This window comes from Leucoraja erinacea, chromosome 31 (genome assembly GCF_028641065.1).
Source record: "Leucoraja erinacea ecotype New England chromosome 31, Leri_hhj_1, whole genome shotgun sequence".
Lineage (NCBI taxonomy): Eukaryota > Metazoa > Chordata > Chondrichthyes > Rajiformes > Rajidae > Leucoraja > Leucoraja erinaceus.
The window spans coordinates 7,117,628-7,138,228 of record NC_073407.1 but is presented as its reverse complement, the minus strand read 5'-3'; the positions used below and the strand labels follow the sequence as shown (position 1 = coordinate 7,138,228).

General features: G+C 40.2%; 1 protein-coding gene across 12 annotated transcripts in view; it reads left to right on the top strand.

The window, feature by feature from the left end:
- gapvd1 (GTPase activating protein and VPS9 domains 1) overlaps nt 1-20,601 on the top strand; it is a 111,468-nt gene that overhangs the window by 31,832 nt on the left and 59,035 nt on the right. For 8 of the 12 annotated variants that reach the window (XM_055659828.1, XM_055659823.1, XM_055659820.1 and 5 more), the window contains exons 4-9: nt 24-867; nt 9,786-9,872; nt 12,854-12,988; nt 14,212-14,404; nt 19,213-19,293; nt 20,100-20,257. In XM_055659828.1, coding sequence (XP_055515803.1) covers nt 24-867; nt 9,786-9,872; nt 12,854-12,988; nt 14,212-14,404; nt 19,213-19,293; nt 20,100-20,257 — 1,498 coding nt within the window. The remainder of the gene's footprint in view (nt 1-23; nt 868-9,785; nt 9,873-12,853; nt 12,989-14,211; nt 14,405-19,212; nt 19,294-20,099; nt 20,258-20,601) is intronic. The other 4 variants (XM_055659830.1, XM_055659829.1, XM_055659826.1 and 1 more) reach the window with 1 other exon arrangement.

Here is a 20,601-nt window from a genome sequence, read left to right as displayed (position 1 = left end):
TGACTTTTACGTTTTTTTTTCAGTGTTGAAGCATCACCAGCAGAATGCTGCAAACATGCCAAGGTGTTGGAGGATACACAGTTCGTGGACGGTTACAAACAGCTGGGATTCCAAGAGACGCTGTACGGTGAATTTTTATGTCGGCTTCGAGAGAACCCAAGGCTCGTCGCCTCTTGTCTAGTTGCTGGGGAGAAGCTTAATCATGAGAGCACGCACAGCGTCATCCTTACAGTGTTTACTGCCCTTTACGGTAACTGTATAATGCAAGAAGATGAGAGCTACCTTCTGCAAGTATTGCGTTACCTGATTGAATTTGAACTGAAGGAAAGTGACAATCCTCGGCGGTTGCTCCGAAAAGGTGCTTGTACTTTCAGCATTCTGTTCAAACTTTTTTCGGAGGGGCTGTACTCTGCAAAGCTTTTCCTCACAGCAACTTTACATGAACCAATAATGTTGCTCCTTGTTGAAGATGAGGATCACTTGGAAACTGATCCAAATAAGCTCATTGAAAGGTTTACTCCAGTACAACAGGAGAAGCTCTTTGGGGAAAAGGGAACAGAGCAGTTCAGGCGGAAGGTTCAAGAGATGGTAGAGAGCAATGAAGCAAAGCTAGTGGCTCTGGTGAACAAATTTATTGGATATCTCAAACAGAATACTTACTGTTTTCCACATAGCTTGCGCTGGATTGTATCACAAATGTACAAAACCTTGTCTTGCATGGAAGGGCTGGATATTGGGGAGGTGAAGGCCATGTGCACTGACCTATTGCTTGCCTACTTCATTTGCCCTGCAATTGTGAATCCAGAACAGTATGGGATAATTTCTGATGCTCCAATTAATGAAGTGGCAAGATTTAATTTGATGCAGGTAAGTTTATCTTTTACTTTTTAAGTAAATTGTCAAGATTTATTTGTTTGCTCTTCAATATTTTTACATTCTCAGTAATGAAGCTGGAATTCAATCTTGATGTATTTATTTAAAACAACATTGGAGCAATGGTTTGGATCATTCATTGGCGGAAATCCTGAATAAAAGGCTCTCCGTTTTATGTGCCAGTGAGGTTCTCATCAGTGTGATTAAAATATAATGTTATATTACATCATCAATCCATAAATGGAGCAGCACTTAATTTAGTTTAGTGCAATTTTTATCTTGGGTTAGAGATGCAGCGTGGAAACAGGATCTTCATACCCCTAAGTCCACGTCGACCATTGATACCACCTGTATACTGGTTCTATGTCCTGTATGCTAGGGGCACTTTACAGAAGCCAATTTACCTACAAACCAGCCAATATTTGGACTGTGGGAGGTCAGTGGAGCACCTGGAATAAAACCCAGGCAGTCAGACTCCTTATAGACAGCATCCATAGTCATGATTGAACCCGGTTCTCTAGCTCTGTGAGGCAGCAGTTCTACCGCTGCCCCACTGTGCTGCAAACATTTTTGTTAGAGTTTGGCTTTGTTCTATTTAAGTTTATAACCATATTTGTCAATCTTTATTTACTGTTGGATATTTTTTAATAGTTATTATTGGCTGTTTTCATGAGTGAATATGAATATACATGGTGACAAAGCATAATGAATGAATGAATACGTTTATTGTCATTGCACAATACTGTGCAACAAAATTCCATTACATCTCCTCCGGTTAAATATAATATATTAGGCAAATAAAGTCACTCGGAAAGGTCCTGACCAGTATTCCACCTTGCTCATCTCTCTCAACCTTCATACCGCTTTTGACATGTCTTGCATCTTCTTGATTTCGGAGGTCAAAACTCTACTTCTCACTGGACCAGGTTGGAATTGATGGGCAAGGCAGAAACATAGTCAGCACTGTTGAGGTGAGATTGGGTGGGGCTGTGGGATTCATGGTATCGCTCTGAGAGCTGACATAGACTTAGCAGTGCAATTGGCCTCCTAGGTTGTAAATGTTAAATGTTGGAATAGTCCGTGCCTCAACTACCTCCTCTGGCAGCTTGTTCCATATACCCATCACCTTTTGTGTGAAAAAGTGACCTCTCAGACTCCTATTAAATCTTTTCCTTCACCTTAAACCTATGTCCTCTGGTCCTCGATTCACCTACTCTGGGCAAGCGACTCTGTGCATCTACATGATCTATTCCTCTCACGATCTTCTACACCTCGATAAGATCACTGCTCATCCTTGCTCTTCATGGAATAGTGTCCCAGCCCACTCAACCTCTCCCTATTGCTCAAACCCTCTAGTCCTGGCACCATCCTCGTAAATCTTCTCTCTACTCTTTGCAGCTTGGCAACATCTTTCCTATAAAACGGTGCCAAGAACTGAACACCATACTCTAAATGAGGCCTCACCAACGTCTTATACAACTGAAACATGACCTCCCAACTTCTATACTCAACACTCTAACTGATGAAGGCCAATGTGCCAAAAAGCCTTTTTGATCACCCGTCTACCTGCTACCCCACCTTCAAGGAACCATGAACCTGCACTCTTAGATCCCTCTGTTCTACAACATTACCCAGAGTCCCACCATTCACTGTATAGATCCTGCCCATGTCAGACTTCCCAAAATCCAACACCTCTCATTTCTCTGCATTAAATTCCATCAACCATTCTTCAGCCCACCTACCCAATCGATCAAGATCCTGCTGCAATTTTTCACAACCATCTTCACTATCTGCAAAACTACCCACTTTTGTATCATCTGCAAGCTGGCTAATCTTGTTGTGTATGTTATCATCCAAATCATTATATAGATGACAAACAGTAATGGGCCCAGCACCGAACCCTGAGGCACACCACTAGTCACAGGCCTCCAGTCTGAGAAGCAACCATCACCCTCTGCTTCCTTCCATGAAGCCAATTTTCTATCCATTCAGTTATCTCTCCATGGATCCCATGCGATTTAACCTTCCAGAGCAGCCTACTATGTGGAACCTTGTAAATCAAATGCTTTGCTAAAATCCATATATACAACATCTACAGCTCTGCCCTCATCGACCTTTTTGGTCACGTCTTCAACAAACTCAATCAGATTTGTGAGACACGATTTCTTACGGGAATAATTGACTTTGTTTTGTGCAAAGATGGTTGGTAAGGCAGTAGATGTTGTTTACAAGGCCGTTTGTAAAACATTTGTCAAGATCTCTCGCATTAGGCTGATCCAGAAGATGAAATCACATAAGATCACCATGGTTAGTAAATTGGGCCCAAAATTGGCCTGATCCAAGAAGGCAGATGATAGTGATGGAGGAAACGAGACTGTAGATGCTAGAATCAGGAACATATATGAATAGAAAGGTTTTTATTTGACTAAAAAATCTGCGACCAGTGGTAGTCTGCAAGGCTCAGTGTGGAACCTCTGTTGTTTGCATGTATATGTTAATTTGCATGAAAATGTAGGTGGTCTTGTTAATAGGTCTGCAGATGGCACAGAAATTGGTGGAATTTTAGATTGTAAGGAAGCAAACACCGCTATATAGATCAGTTGGAAATTTGGGCAGACAAGATGGAGATTGGGCAGATAGAATTTAATCTGGACACGGGTGAGGTAATGCAATTTGGGAATCAAATGCAAGAAGAGGCAGACAGTAAATGTCAGGATCCTTGGAAGCATTGACGCAAAGAAGGATCTTGGAATGCAAGTCCATAGCTCCCTGAAACTGTCAAGAGACATGTGGCATGCATGGTTTCATTGGTCAGGGCACTGAATATTAAAGTTGGCAAACGGGTGTATAATACTTTGGCTGGGCCACATAAGTGGCGGCGCTAACGGCTGCGGCTCGCCTGCAGTCCGTTTGTTTTTACTTTTATGTTTTTTTTTCGTTTTGTCTAGTTAGTTTTTGTTTTTAGGTTGTGTTTATGTGGGTGGGGGGTTGAAACGGGGCTTGCTGTCTCTCCCTTCGGGGGAATACGACTTTTTTTTGTCGTATCCTCCTTCTCTGCCTCCGTCTGCGCTGAGGCCTAATGGCGGAGCTGGCAACCACGAGACTCCGGAGGCAGAGCCAGTCAGGACTTGCCCTGGGCTCGCTCCCGTGAGGGCGGTCCGGCTCGGGGCTGGGACTCTCCCGTGAGAGCGGCCCAGCTCGAGGTGGAATGGCGCTCCCGTAGGAGCGGCCCAGCTCGAGGGTGGAATGGCGCTCCCGTCGGAGCGGCCCAGCTCAAGGTGGAATGGCGCTCCCCTCGGAGCGGCCCAGCTCGAGGGAGAACGGCACTCACGTGAGGGCGATCCGGCTCGGGGCTGGAACGGTGCTCCGGTGGCTGGGACGGCGTTCTGGCGGCGGTGACCCGAGTCCGGGGTTTAGCTGCAGGCCAGCGGCTGCGTCCATTGGACTGGAGGGCGGCAGCTTCAACCACCCCGGGCCGTGGTGTTTGAGCCGGCCCGTTTGCGGGGTTCGGTGAGTCGCAGGACTGTTTGTACCATCGCCCGGTGGAGTATCGCCTCAGCGCAGAGGGAGAAGAGGAGGGAAGAGACTGCAGCCCTAAGATTTTTGCCTCCACCACAGTGAGGAGGTGCTTGGAGGACTCACTGTTGTGGATGTTAATTTGTGTTTAGTGTTGTTTATTATTGTATGATTGTATGTATGACTGCAGGCACGAAATTTCGTTCAGACCATAAGGTCTGAATGACAATAAAGGTAAATCTAATCTAATTTGGAGTGTTGTGTGCAGTTCAGTTTGCCACAACGTAGGAAGGCTGTGAAGACTTTGACGTGAGTACAGAAGTAGTTCACCAAGATGTTGCCCAGATTAAAGTATATTAATTACTAGACCAAGTGCAGACCCGTTGGGTCTGTTTCCCCCAACGTGCGGTTGTGGGGGGGGAGGCGGCATGCACTCACTCTCTACCCCCCCCCGGGGGTAGCGAGTGAGGGCAGAGAGAGAAGGGGCAGAGACAGAGAGAGAGACAGAGACACAGAGAGAGGGGCAAGAGGGATAGGGGGGTGGAGAGGAGGATTAGAGGGAGGGTGGGTGAGGGCGGAAAGGTGGGGGAGGAGGGGGGGAGAGGGGAGGAGAGAGAGAGGGTGAGAGTGAGGGGGGAGAGAAAGGGGGTGCTGAGTCGGGGGGGGAGGGGGGAGAGGGGGGAGCAGGGAGGGGGAGGGGGGAGGGGGAGGGGAGAGGGAGGGGGTGTGGGGGGAGGGGAGGGAGGGGGGGGGGGGAGGAGGGGGAGAGAGAGAGGGGGAGAGATGGGGAGAGAGGGGGGAGGGGGGAAGGGGGGAGAGAGGGTGTGCTGAGAGGGGGGTGAGATGAGGAGGGAGAGGAGGGGGGGGGAGAGGAGAGGGGAGAGGAGAGGGGGGGGGGGGGGGGGGGGGGGGGAGGGAGGGGGGAGAAAGAGAGAGTGCCTTTTTAATTCAACCCAAACAACCATTTGCAGGCAGTGCTTTTTCAAACTAACTATATTTTCATTTTCAAACCAAATTAAGGGTATTCACAGTGCTGTAGACATTTGTTCAGTGCCATTCAGAGCTCAGAGTGACAGAGACTAATTGACAGAGCTCCAGCTTGCAGACTATTTGTGGCACACCACTTCCTGGTTTTATAGTCCCTTCCCCTGCCTCCAGCGGGGGCAGCAGAGAGAATGGGGAATTTTGTAAAAACATTAATATCACTGTCATTTTTCATCGACAAGAGAAATCCTCGGCACACATACGGCGGAGGGGGGCTCTGAGCAAGGTGCCCAAAAATGACGGCCGTAGGGGGCGGCGTTCTCTCGGGAATCGCAGCACAGATGGCCAAAACCGGTCAAGAACAGACTTTTAGTAATATAGATAGATAGATAAGGAAGGGTTGGTCAAATTTGGATTGTTTTCTCTGGACTCGGAGGCTGAGGGAGACCTGATAGACATAATTAAAGTTATAGGACATTAATAGGATAAATAGTTTTGTCTGTTTCCCAGAGACAAAATGCCAAATACTGACAGGTACCGAGGGCAGAAATGTAAGGTGAGGGAGGAAAGATTAAAGCAGATTTGCAATTTTTTTAATACCAAGATAAATAGGTGCCTGCAACTTGTTACAAGAGGAGGCAAATGCAATACCAACATGTAAAAGCAGTAGTGCGTTCAGACAGAAGTGTTTTATCAGGCAGGGAGTAGAGGGGCACGGAAAGTGTGCAGGCAGATGGCTTTAGTTTAGATGCATTGTTAGCACCGACGTGGACCAAAGGGCTGGTTCCTGTGCTGTAAATGTGCCATGTTTGTAGAAAGGAACTTTTGCATGTGATTTTTCATCCTAGTATAATGCAGTACTACTGTGATGAGGCCAATTTGTTGTCCAGATGTACAGTGCAGTGTGCTCCTTGTGTCGGGGTTTCCCATTGCCTGGAAGTTTGTGATGAAAGCTTCAATGTCATTGTCACAGAGTGGATGTTAGTTCATTTCTATCATAGAATGAGGGTCTGTCCAATGTTTTTCAGGATTTAGAGCTAATGGTGCTGACATCTGATGGTACTGCACACTAAACTTTCGGAAAATTACATGTTGTAGTATAACTTTTAAGATCGAGCAGGAAGAGGAAGGCTATAAACCTCGAGCTGAAACGGCATCCTTCTTGCTATTTCTTTCTATATTTCGCATATTGAAAGTAAACTGAACAAAATACAGTCATCTATATCTTTGACAGTTGTGCAAAGAGGAAGCTTTACTGCAAGGGCTAACAGATTCTGATGGGAACAATATGCTTTCATATAGGAAAAGCTACAATTTCTGGAAATCTGGAATGGTAACAGAAAATGATAGTCAGTCTGCAAAGGAGAGACATGTTCACATTTTAATTGGAATCTCCAGAAATGAACTGAAAAGTGAAACCACTATTTAGTAGAAAAAGCCTTGCCACAACAAGGAAACTTAAATAACATTCTTTGGATGTAAATGATTATTCCATCTAGCAAAACAACATAAATAAAAACAAATGCAAGATTATGCAAATTAAGTGTATTCTTCCACCCCTCCAACAGAAAATTGGAAAGGAAATTTAAAAAGAACTAACCCTGCAAGTAACAGTTTAAAAAATTAGCTATTTTTTTTACAAAATGAAGCTCAACGATATATCATAAAACATAGAATAGTACAGCACAGGAATGGGCCCTTTGGCCCACAATGTTTGTGCTGAACTCAATACCGTTAAATTGATTTCATCTGCCTGTACATGAGCCATAACCCTCTATTCCTGCACTTCCTTGTGCATATCTAAACATCATACTTTAAACATCACTCTCATATCTGCCTCCACCATCAACCCGGCAATGCATTCCAAGCATCTATTACTGTGTGTAAAAAATAAACCGGTCCCATTAACCATTAAACTTTCCTCTTGCCGTATAGCTATGCCCTCTAGTGATGGACATTTCCACCCTGGGGAAAAATCTTTCTGACTGTCTCCCCTGTCTATGGCTCTCATCACTTTATATACTTCTATCAAGACTCCGATATTCCAGAAAAAACAGTCCGTCTATCCAACCCCTCCCTGTAGCTGAAACTCTTTAATCCAGGCAGCATTGTGTTAAACCTTCTCTTCACCCTCTCCAAAGCCTCCACATCTTTCCTGTAAAGGGGTGACCATGAATTGCACACAGTAGTCCAAATGCAGCCTAACCAAAGTCCAATAGAGTTGCATCATGACTTCCTGACTCTTGTATTCAATACTTCTAACCATGATGGCAAGCATCCCATATGGCTTCTTTACCACCTTATGCACTTGTGCTGCCACCTTAAGTGAGCTATGAATTTGGACTCCAAGATCCTTTTGCACACCAATGCTGTTATTAACAGTTTACTCTCTCCCTACATTTAATATTCCGAAATGCATCACCTCAACTGCCATTTCTTCACCCATTTTTGCAGCTGATCTATATCCCACTGTATCTGTTGACAGCCTTCCTCATTGTTTGCAATTCCTCCAATTTTCATGTCATCAGCAAACCTACTCACCAACCCATCTACATTTACTTCCAGGTCACCTTTATATATATATATATCACAAATAGCGGAGGCCCTAGCTGGTCACAGATGTCTAGCCAGAATATTTGCCTTCTATTGTAACCCTCTGTCTTCTATGAATGAGCCAGTTCTGAATCCATTCAAACAAGTCATAGTGAATCTCATACATCTTAATCGTTTGGATCAGTCTACCATGAAGGACTTTATGGAGGATCCACAAAAATGATTTTTTTATCCCTTTTATAAAATGTTGATCGATTATTGGAAGGTTTAGTATTGTGCTGTATTCAAAGTCGTCTTCAGTAGCATTCATTTTGTTTCCAAACTCTTGATTTGAAGTTCTTGGAAGCTCTAATTTTGAACGTTCAAGTAAGACAAAATAAATATTTTACTTTAAATACTTAACTTAGTAATACTTATATACCTGTATACCTCTCAGTGTGGGTTTGAACAGTGAATTTTTGTTTGCCTTGTGTAATTTGTAAAGCTTGGTTTAGCCTCTGAATGATCATTATTAGCACACCAAACTCACACAACTGTGTGAAATTAATTAAAACTTCAACGTGATGTTTCTGCTCGTGTGTCCTTGGTTTCATTAAACGTGATTGTTTTGTAATGTAAACATTGTTCTGTGGGAAAATTGGCACTCATGGGCCATTGTCAAAATGTCGGGAGTTTTCTAATTTTCACACAGATGTTACTTGACTTTCGGACTTGTTCTGCTTTGGTTTCAGATTACAGCATTTGGAGTTTTATTTATTTTTCATTTCTAAAGTTCCTTGCTCTTTATTTCCCTTTCTAAAACTTTGCTCTACTGCAATTACAATTTGTTATTGGATTACAAACGGCACGCTTCCTACAGGAATTAGTGTTGTAAAGTACTCTCCACAAGGAAAGACAATTGATAACTGAATAGACATGAATTAAAAGAAGAAAACAGCCTGATCAAATGCCTTCGGAATCTTGTACGTTTCAATATAATTGCCTCATTCTAACCTGCACCATTCACTTAACTTAACCTTCCTAAAACAACCTCCTCATTCCGGAATGATTCTGGAAAATGCACTGTAGTGTCTCCCGCCCAAGTGTATCTTTGTGTCAAGTGATGCTACAAGACTAAAACTGTATTCAGTGCTCCAAAATGAGGTGTTACCGTGTTAACCTGCGAATGACCTCATTCCTGTTCTGCCCATAAACCAATCCTTAATTGATGCGTCCCACAAGTTTATAAATTAATGAAACGGTTGTTATGTAGCACCTTGTCAGATGTTGACTAAGCTGTATTGCTTCTTGGATAGAAAATGTCAAAGATTCACTACTCTTGAGTTCCAGATAGCCACCACACAATCGGCGGAAAAAAGTTTTGTTTCATTATCCACTCATTATCCATTCTACTATATTGTTCAGACAATGTTAATCATATCCTGGATTACTATTGGGGCGACTGCTTGTCAATAAACTCTACCCCAAAATATCGCATTTCAGATCTGGACTGGATTTGACTTGAAAAGTTGACAATTCCTCTCCACTTATAGATGCTGTTTGGCCCATTTGTTATTGTCTACTGTGGCTGACCTCCAGTAGATTGTTGGTAGACCAAAATGCTGGAGAAACTCAGCGGGTGAGGCAGCATCTATGGAGCAAAGGAATGGGTGACGTTTCGGGTCGAGAACCTTCTTCAGACTGATGCAGATTGTTTGTTGCTCTAGATTCTAACATCTACTGTTTATTGTGTCATCAAATCAACCACGTTCATTTCTTTGCGAAATGTATCTTCCATTGAATGTGTATGGAATACAACTAAAGACAGTCTTTTATTCTGAACTATGCAAATGTTCTGCTTGTTTTCATTTTTGCTTTAGGTGGGCCAACTCTTACAGCAGTTAGCAATGACTGGAAGTGAGGACGCAGATCCACGACTCAAGAACAGTCTTTGCAAATTTGATAAAGTAAGTTACACTATGTTACTGAGATTTAATAGATAAAAGTTGCAAGAAAAATATGAAATGTTAATGCATTATGAAGCTATTACATCAGGGAAGCTGAACTGAGTGGTATCGGTTGAGATCCAGTTTTGATTTATTCACCCCAAATTGTTTCATGTTTTGTTTTTCAGGATTATGAATAAAGTATTGTATACATTTAATCTGACAGCTGATAGAAAATGAAGTGTATTCTGATTTTACAGAAGAGGTTTTAAGTAATTGAGTCCTTTTCTCATTCATCATGACAAGCGATGACTGTCAGTGAGCTGGAAAGATACTGAATCATTTTGGATTGCTGTGTCTGATGATGATCTACACCTTTGAAATGATTTGGGTAGAAAAGATTTGATAAGAGCATGTGATGAATACATTTACAAAATATTTAACGCTTGGATAAATGTGATTTTTGACAGCCTAGCATGACCATAGAGGATAATTGTGATGTGGAGTGGTTACTAAGTATTACTTGCAGCGTTTTCCATCATTTTGGTTGGAACTAGTTGAGGATTCTTGATAAATGATCAATGAGCAAGTAAAATAATATTGAGGGAACCAAGCAGGGAAACATTAGATCTAAGAAACAATGAAGCAGGGAAGGCAAGGCAAAGTTGAATTTCAGATACGAGATAAAGTTAAAGTAGAGATCGACTGCACAGGTCATCAAAAAAGGGTAAAGGTTTGCAATTTCAATAACCTGTGGCAAAGCTAATGAACTACCTCTGTCATTCACCCTTTGGATCATGGGCATTATTGTTTCTGACATTTTGGATCATATTTGATCTTGTTTGTTATGCTGTGGTTCCTACTATTTTTAAAGATCATTGCAGATAAGGAACTGAACTTTTGAGCAGTTCTGATGTATCCATGAGAATATAAGAAATACTTTTACTTGATTAGAATTTGTTGAGTGCAGATTTGGACACGCATTTCTATTACAATGCAGTCTTTTTTTCCTGGGCATATTGAGGACAGCATGTCATTATTAAGACATGACCAGCAATTCCCCAAATGATTCTTGCCCTAACAGTTACCAGTGTTTGACCATATCTAATTCCTTAATAGGAGGTGTTCCTAAGGGAAAACTGTTTCCACTACTGATTCTTACCACTGCTTACATTAAGGTGTCAATATCACTCAGCAAATGTGTTATGATTTTGAGACCTAACTTAACTCTGAACTTGTAAAGTCTATTATGAAAACGAATTGCTGGAATTATGCTTTGCACTTTTCCACTTGTCAATGTTATACAATAAATAAAAATGCCACTGTTGTGACCGGGATATCTACTTCTCTCGCCTTGGTTCAAGTCGAGCCAAGACTGGTGAGGTGAAAGATTCTCTTGTATGCAAAATTAGTTTGTTCAATCTAATTTTAGTTCTTAATGAGTATGAGCGTGGAGAACATGACTTCACCAATTTTTTTTGGCACTGGCCAAGTTGTGTAAAGTAGTACAATCTCCAGAGAATGAGGCTATTCAAATCAAAGGAGCATAGTTGTTGGAGCAGCATGGATAGAATCCCAGAAGATAATTATGGGCAAGACTTTACCTAGCATATTGTTGATACAAACACATTAATAAATTAGCATTATGTAACTGGTGTAACACTTCTTCTTTGCCAAGAAAGAACTATGGACAGTTATACCAAGTAATTAGCATTGAGAACACCAACATAAAATGACCTTTAATCTTTCAAAGTTGCAAAATATATCGCCCTAAGGAGGTAGAACATTATTTTACCCACAAGATTGTATCCCATTGAAACAAGGTAGATGAGAATAAGTTATTAAACAACACGTCATACATATATTATGAGGGCAGATGTCATTTTAATTTTTCATATCATTGGATGCATATTCAGTACCAAAACTTGCATAACAGCGCAAGTAATTATTCCTAGAAATGGTTCACTGTTACATTGTTGCCGGACAATATCTTGTGGTATCATTTGTTTAGTTAATTTTCCAAATCATTTGTTTGACAAAGAAGAGTGTTCAAACAGGTTACAGACTTGAATCCCACATGAAAATCAATAAAGCTAATTCCCAGCAATCACCTTGAAGGCCCTTCGGCTCACAATGTTTGTGCCCAACATGATGCCAAGTTAAACATATCTCATCTGCCTGTACGTGATCCATATCCCTCTCTTCCCTACTTTTCCATGTACATCGCAAAGCCTCTTAAACGTCACTATCCCTTCTGCCTTCACCACCACCACCACGGCAATGCGACCCAGGCACCCACTACGCTCTGCAAAAAAAGGAATTTGCCCCACACATCTGCATTAAACCTTTTCCCCTCTCACCCTATAGCTATGCCCTCTAGTGTCAGACGTTTCCACCTTGGTAGAAGGTTCTGACTGTCTACCCAATCTCTGCATCTCATAATTTTATATACTTCTATCAAATCTTCCCAGAACCTCTGACATTGCAGAGGAAGCAAAACATCTGTCTATCCAACCTCTCCCAGTAGCTGAAACACTCTAATCCAGGCAGCGTTTTGGTAAACCTCCTCTGCACTCTCTCCAAAGTCTCCACATCTTTCCTACAATGGAGCAACCAGAACTGGATGCAATACCCGAAGTACAGCCTAATCAAAGTCCTATTGAGCTGCACCATGACTTCTTGGCTCAGATATTCAATGCTCCCTGGAATGAAGGTAAGCGTACCATAGGCAAGCACGGGAAAGTTTTAGAAGAGAACCAACAACACAACAGCCTTGTCTTCTGTGACAGTCCTTATCGTGAGAGAACCTCAGATTTTGCTCAGCCGCCACTTAGCTATTAGTGCTGCAACACTGTGTTATCCATGTTAGAAAGCAGAAAAATTGTACTTGTGCAAATGTGCCAATAGTAAACAGTATGTTACAGAAAAATGTGACCTGCTTTGGTTTGGTTTCTTTCTCATGACTTGCAAACATGTGATGTATTTTGATTTATCTTTTTTAGAGTTGTGTTGCAGCTTTTTTGGATGTCATAATTGGAGGACGTACAGTGGAAACTCCTCCCATGTCCTCAGTGAATTTGCTGGAAGGGCTCAGCAGAACTGTGGTTTATATGACACACAATCAGCTTTTAAACTTGGTAAGCTCACTCTTTCCTATTTTCATTAGGCATCTATTAGAAAATAAATTGCTCATCTACAGATGTAAATTGGTATTGCACGGGGGAAACTATAACTCAGTGCCTTTTGTGGCTTTGTTCATCTGTGACCCAATTTCTTTGCAATACCATAAAGCTTCATTGTTTCAGCCACTTGCTGTACTGAATGGTTTTATAGATATTCCTGCATTCTATTCTATTTTATCAGTGAGCAAGATATTGAATTTAGACTGGGACAGGTGTGAATTTGTCTTTCCAGCATAATCTTGTGATTATGCAATGATGTCATTTCATTTAGACAGTTTAAATTCAGTGTTGTATTGGCAGGCAGCCATGGTTAATATTGCCTGCAGACAGCACTGCAGAGCTGAGTAAGCAGTTAAATGAAGTTGAAGGCTGACTATTTCAATTTAGAACTTTTATCAAGTGAACGGCTGCATTCTTGCAGGCTTTTGGAAGAAAGAAGGTATAAAAACAGATTTGCTGAGAGTTTGATGAAGGGGTGTTGGAGCATAATTGTGTTGGATATAAAAGTTAGCATGGATTATGTGGGCACTAATATAACGAGTAATGTATTTTACGCAATTTTGAGGTTTGACTTCGCTGTTGTAAAGCATAATGAAAGAGCAATTGAGCCAACGATAATCATACAGTTAAATTATGTTGAGAGTTTTGGAGCAATATCAGCCAACAGTTTGAGTATGATGCCAGTTTATCCATGTGTATGAAAGAACTGCAGATGCTGATTCTGATAGACTCAAAATGCTGGAGTAACTCAGCAAGACAGGCAGCATCTCCATTAGTTTATCCATATCTGCATTTACTTGCGACGTTATCCAGAATCATTTGGAGTATTGCTTTGAATGCCGGGCTCACTTCTGGAGGTTGGCGCTGTAGGACGTGGGAAATGGGATTGTTTATACATTTATCCTGTTGATATGTGAGATCGGTAGGAGTGGGAGGAGGCTGTTATGTAATCTTTGAGTTTGAAGGCAACGTGGCACAAGAAACCTTGGACAAAAAGTTGTCTGTGGTGGAAAAACTAAGAAATCTATAATCGTGCCTGCAAATATTTCTTCACAAAGTTACTTTGAAGCTTCTTTCAGCTGCAGAATCTTAAAAGGCTTGCTTAATTCTTAAAGGTTTGCTGTTATGTAGGTTTTCATTGACAAAATTTAAACTGTGCTTATTTAATTTGTACATAGATTACCTTTGCACGACATGTAATGCCGGGGGAGTTGCTAAGGGAAGAGGACAGAATGGCTCTGGAGAACCTTATCATTAACGTTCCACATCACAGAACAGGGAAGAGCAATAGTCTGGAGTTGACTCCCTCCAGCACACCCCAGTTGTCTCCTGCAACTACTCCAGCCAATAAAAAAAATCGACTGCAAATAGGTAGGAGATGCAACTGCATTTGTTAATTCTATCAATAATTCTGGAAAAAAAACTTAGATGAGAAATTAAACATTCTACTTTGTATTTTGTTGTAGGATTTTGGCAAATATTTAATTTCTGTGAATATACTAAACTGCAAGGAACATTGTGTACTTCATGAGTTCAAGACGGTATCACTTGCAATTGTTGAAGTGAAGTTCAAACAATAATTAAACAATATTGTTAATGTCTTCATTTCTGGTGTCGCGTATCAGGTCGACAACTCTTACTTGATGTTACTCTTGTGTGTTCTTCACGTCCTCGTGCCAATAACTCCACTTTTGATTACATCTTTGCAAGTAAAATGGCACAGAGTTCCGGTAATAAGTAAAACATTGTTCATTTTAGGTTGTAAGAACCTTACTTTGCTGTAAATTCATGGAGTTATAAAGCACGGAAATTGGCTTTACATTGCCCTACACTGGGTAAAGCTCTGTGACCATTTATCATATTTACACCTATCATGATTTTATATACCTCTATAAAATAGAACTGCACATAACACACGTATGATCTCACAAATTTTGTGCACATTGTAACATAACATCCCAACTCTTGTACTCAATGCCCTGATCAATGAAGGAAGCCAAATGCCTTCTTCACCACCATGTCTACTTGTGTCGCCACTTTCATGGAACTAGGAATTGTACACTCGGATGTCGGTCCTGCTAAACTCTCCAGGATCCTGCCTTTTACTGTGTGAACTGTTTAGTTTACCTAAATACAGCACCTTCCACTTGTCTGAATTAAGTTTCCCTCTGCCAATCTGTAACCCATTTTCCTAGTTGATCTAGACCCTGCTGTAATCTTAGATATACTTAACTGTCCACAATGCTGCCATTAAGACTGGAGACTTGAACTAAGAATTATAATTGGTGCTTCCACTGAAAAGAAAAACATCACTTTTGCTTGTTGATATTTATGAATTAGCTCGTATTCACCAGTTTGAGACAAGTAAATTAATGTACTCTAGCGGTAATATTTATCTAAATTTATATTAAGTTGGTTTTTAACATACTCCGAGTATTGAAACTAAATTATCCTTAATGCATAATCTAATTTCACACCCACCCCATCCAGCTGCCAAGGTAATTTGTTTTACCTTTCCAAGCCAAAGGGGCCTTAATTTGATACGAGTTGCCATGAAAACTCTCCAGCACCCCATCCAAGTGGTTATTTATTATGCATCAGCCTAGACAGTGAGTTTGCAGACTATTCCTTTGAGATCTGCACAGCTGAGCCTGATTTTACTTCATCAAACAACCATTTTTGTGATCTGTGGAACACTGACAAGGTCACCATTCATTACACCAGACTCAATGCTCTGACTACCATTTTGGAGAGTGGTTGGAGTACCAATCACATTTGCATGCTTTTGGGTTCATATGCACCACGTTAAGGATGGGAGGTTTACTTTGAAAATAAATCCTTCAGTTCATGTTATTATGCCAAAATAATAACATGACCATCGTTCAGTTTATTGTTGATTTAATTGAAAATAAATGAGTTCTTAAAGCCGGATTATTTTCTTTAATCTAGCATATGGTCTGACAGTTTGAACTCTTTGCTGGAGCTATTATTCAGACCTTTGGATCGAGTAGTTCCACCATAACTCGATAGCTGCATTTCTAAGAAATGTCACGTTATAGAAAATCAAGTTCTGAAAACAATCATGGCAATGAGGAATAATGGAAAAGTAGATTAGGGGCTAGAGGTTCCGATTCGCAATAACAAAAAAACAAATGTTTTTCTAATAAGTTTATTTTTATTGCTGCAAGCTAAAATACGAAATGCTATATGTTACATTGTTTAATAGAGTATCATAGTGTAAGTGTCCATAGAAGCAATTGCTTCTCAAGTACATGGCCTTCCACTGTGAAACTGACAGCCTTTGTTTTTAGGAGACGATGGTGTCTGATTACTGAGGGGAGATTACATGGAAGCAGGTTTTCCTCAAAAATTGCTTTTTTTCTGGTTGCCAATTTCCAAAGTAACTTTTAAATGGTATTCTAGTTCCTGATCGAAATTGTGTTATAACCAATTTGGCCCACATAATGCAAATAGCATTCCCTAATTCATTGATTTATATCTAATCCACGCTAATTAGAAACGTGTACTCGTTTGAGAGTCCTAAATTTGAGTCAAGACCTTAAGTCTTATCTGTTTTCTCGTACCCTCACCTTAGGGAGATTATATTGAATATATCTTTGAAAGATTTATTTAAATACTTTAGTCTTTATTCTGAACGATTTAGCTGTCAATAATTAGTATTTTGAGCTGTGAGTCCCATCCCTCCAATGAGAAGATACTTCCAGCTGATTAAGCACAGTTATTATTTTAAACAAAGCATATTTTATTATGAGAAGTAAATTCTAACATAATTGTACAAAGGATTTCCAAAATACAAGTACAATTCTTGCAAACGAAAAAATAATATCAATAATTTGTAGGCAAACAAGTTATCCGTTGCAGTGAAAAGGCTCTGGGAAGCCATCCTTCTTGGACCAAGGGTTTGCAGTGCATTCTTTCTTCTGTAACTCCTAACACTGTTTTTACAAGTTGACATCATCTGTATATGATGTTTTGCAGGTACCTTGATCTTGTTTTAACTTCATCAGGTCAAGTGAATGGACTGTCCTATTTAGATCAAGATGGAGTTCGTTCCCTTTCAAGTTAATAAAATAGTTAACAAATATAGCAGTCTGCACACGTGGTAAATATGTACTGACCATGAAGCTCCAATTTGAAAACAATGGAATCGGGCAGTAATTCCACTTTCACAACAAGGGGAGGTAAGGAATTTGATTCCAAATGGACATTGTAGTCAATAAGTTATTGCAATTCTGAAAAAGGACCAAATATGATTTTATTTTGTCAGGATCCATGTTGATTTCAACTGTTTCTGCCAAAAATATGTTTGTGCACAGGGAATAATGTTTTAAAGATTAGAAGAAAGCACGGATAAATAAAATGCTGGGATAACTCAGCGGGACATGCAGCATCTCTGAGAGAAGGAATGGGTGACGTTTCAGGACGTGACCCGCCTGTCCTGCTGAGTTACTCCAGCATTCTGTGTCTATCTTCGGTGTAAACCTGATCTGCATTTCCTTCCTACCCACAAAGAAAGTGATTTGTTCCTCGTATTTATTCTCTTAATCATGTTAAGATGATGGGAATTAGAACTTAGAACTATCTAACAGTAAACATCTTGAACCTTGTACAGTTTCTTTTGCTGTGCTAGAAAACTGAGGTTAACATGTTTTTTGGGCCTGGAAAGTGAATATCCATCACTGGGATTGTTTAATTCCCAGTGAAATTTAGTAGCCAGTGATTAAGATGGGCTACACTGCCTGACTGTGAAATTAGTGTTGCATTGCTCATTTTAGCTAAATCAGCATGGTTCATTATTTATTTTTGGTTTATTGATGAATACATCAAAAGGGAAATTAAATATCTTTTTTTTAAGTTCTAAATTAGTCGGAAACTTCAGTTACACATTTACCATTGACAAACAATCTATTTTGCTAATTTTTCATACCAGTTCGATACTACTACATTTCTGTGGAATATAAATTCGGACTTTTAATTAAGCGAATACGTAGTTCATTTTCATGTTAAAAATCCAATATCAATGTACGATCACATGACAAAGTTTAATAGATTGATTTGTATGTTTTGTTTACGTAAAGTGCTCAGGTAATTGATGGGATCAAATCACTTTCTTTATATGCTTCCTTCCAATCTTTAAGACATTTATTCCGTGCATAGTATAAGCACCATTTTTGACAAAATCAGTTAAAATTAATATGGATCCTGACAAAATATTAGTGTGTTTGTAAGTAAAATGTATTTGCTCCATATTTTTGAGTTAAAAATTGCACTAACATTGGTGACAGTGTCCATTTGGAATACAATTCTTCCCTTGTTGTCAATACTGAATTGCTGTCTGATTCCATCATTCACAAATTGGAGTTTCATGGTGTGTCTAGTTTAGTTTAATTTGGTTTAGTTCAGTTTTGAGATACAGTAAGGAGACGGGCCCTTCAGCCACTGAGTCCACGCTGACTACTCATTCAAACTAGTTCAATGTTATCCTATTTTCTTATCTACACTTTGCCCATTAGGAGTAATTTTCAGAGCCCAATTAACGAAGAACGCGAACGTCTTTACGATGTGGGAGGAAACCGGAGCACCTGGGGGAAACCCACAGAGTGAATGTGCAAACTCCACACCCGAGATCAGGATCGAATCCTGTGTCTCTGGTGCTGTGAGTCAGCAGCTCTACAGTGCAGCACAGAAACAGGCCCTTTGGCACACAATGTCTGTGCTGAACATGATGCCATCTTAAACTAATCACTGCCTGCACGTGATCCGTATCCCTGAAATCCCGGTGCTGACTGCTATATTTGTTAACTGCAGGCGTATTATTTTATTCACTTGAAAGGAAGTGAACTCTCTTTCTTTGACTGGACAAAGAGCCATAACATTACTTACCTAACGTTTGATGTGGTAAATTCAGTGGTTACCATGATCTTGGAGAATTTATGCTGGTGTGATGTGCTGTTACAGCTGAGCCTTCAAAGATTGGAAAAAGTTCTCAGTTTGGGAAATGTTTAGAACCTTTTTTCGCAAACAATCAAGAGTGAAATGTATGGTTACCATTTTGATGCAAAATAAAAATAAGAGCATGGGGAAAATCTTGCTGTGAATTTTAATGAGGTGATTAATCTGCATTTGATTTCCATTGCTTTAATGCTGCCCTCACCCAGGACAACAATTAGCATCCATTACCGCCTGGGATACTTCGACTACAAATCTGACTGCTCACATTCCTCTTGTAGCTCCATTTGGTGGGTAACACTTCCATGCATAGAAGGTTCTGGAAATTACTTGATTTATGCCACAAACTCTGGAATGGTAATAGCTTCCCTGTTAGAATTGTTGAAATGATGCTTCATTTTTAATTTGTGCCTGGTGCAGCACAGAAAATGTACCTGCCGCTTTCGGTATGTAGCAGAACTAGAACTTTGTTTAGATTTATTGGTACTGTTTCATCAATCATAATCCAGTTGTACAACAAAATCGATTTAAGAATTGGATGTCTATTCTTGAACTTCATTAAGTTAACTTTATTTTCAAGCTTTTCACAAAAATTCCTGTCAAGAAATTTTGCACTTTGTAAAGTGACATTCAATATTTTATATGTTGCATTGAAATTTATAAAAAAATATTCCAAATGAATTTAAATTTAGTTTAATGCAATGTCTGTCTCACACAAAGGAGCTTGTGTGAGCTTGAAGTCCATAATATTTTAGGGACAAGCACTCCAGATATGATACTTGATAGAAAGGAAGATCTCTGGAGGTCTACGATCTCAGATCTTGCTATAGGGCAACCATCTTGCATCTTGCTTTGGTTTTTGGAGGCTCAGATCTTCCAAGGCTTCACGTCCAACAATTGTGGTATTTTACTTCACGTAGACAGGGTCAGTAACTATGAGTGTGTTGACCTTGTGAGTTGTCCTGTTTGCTTTCCTTTGTGTGCAAGGTTGAAGTATTTTTCAATGGAATCTATTTCAAATAAATCTGTCTGCAACCTGAAAGGTGAAATAAAATTGAAAAGAAAACTGACAATTTGTGGATGTAATATTTTGTAGCTGGAAGAAATAGAACCCGGACAAATGAAGCAAAAGAACACTTGGAACACGAAAATACAATACAAGAGGCCTTGCAGGAAGTGCAGCCTGAAGAAGTGTTGGTCATTTCACTGGGTACTTCTTCTCAGATGACGCCAGGGATGATGTCTGAAAATGAGGTACGGTCTTAAGCTCTGCGGGTCACCTCGTACAGTTTTGTGTTTTTATAGATGAAAAATTGCTGGGTCATGGTCAGATTCTATGAAATAATTGGCAACTTTTTCATAATTTAATGAAAATGTGTGATAATGTTAAAGGGCTCCACCCACCATCCCATCTCTCATCCCTAGTTAATGATTTAATTGTATTGATTAGATTTTAGTTGTACTCATGAGGGCTGAAAAGTTATTCAAGAATTCAGATTAATTTACTAGATTTAAATATTCTACATGCCTTCCTGACTTTTGTTCTCACTGTAATCTGTTCCTCCAAGAAGTGATTCGTCAAAACGTGTTTTACAGGG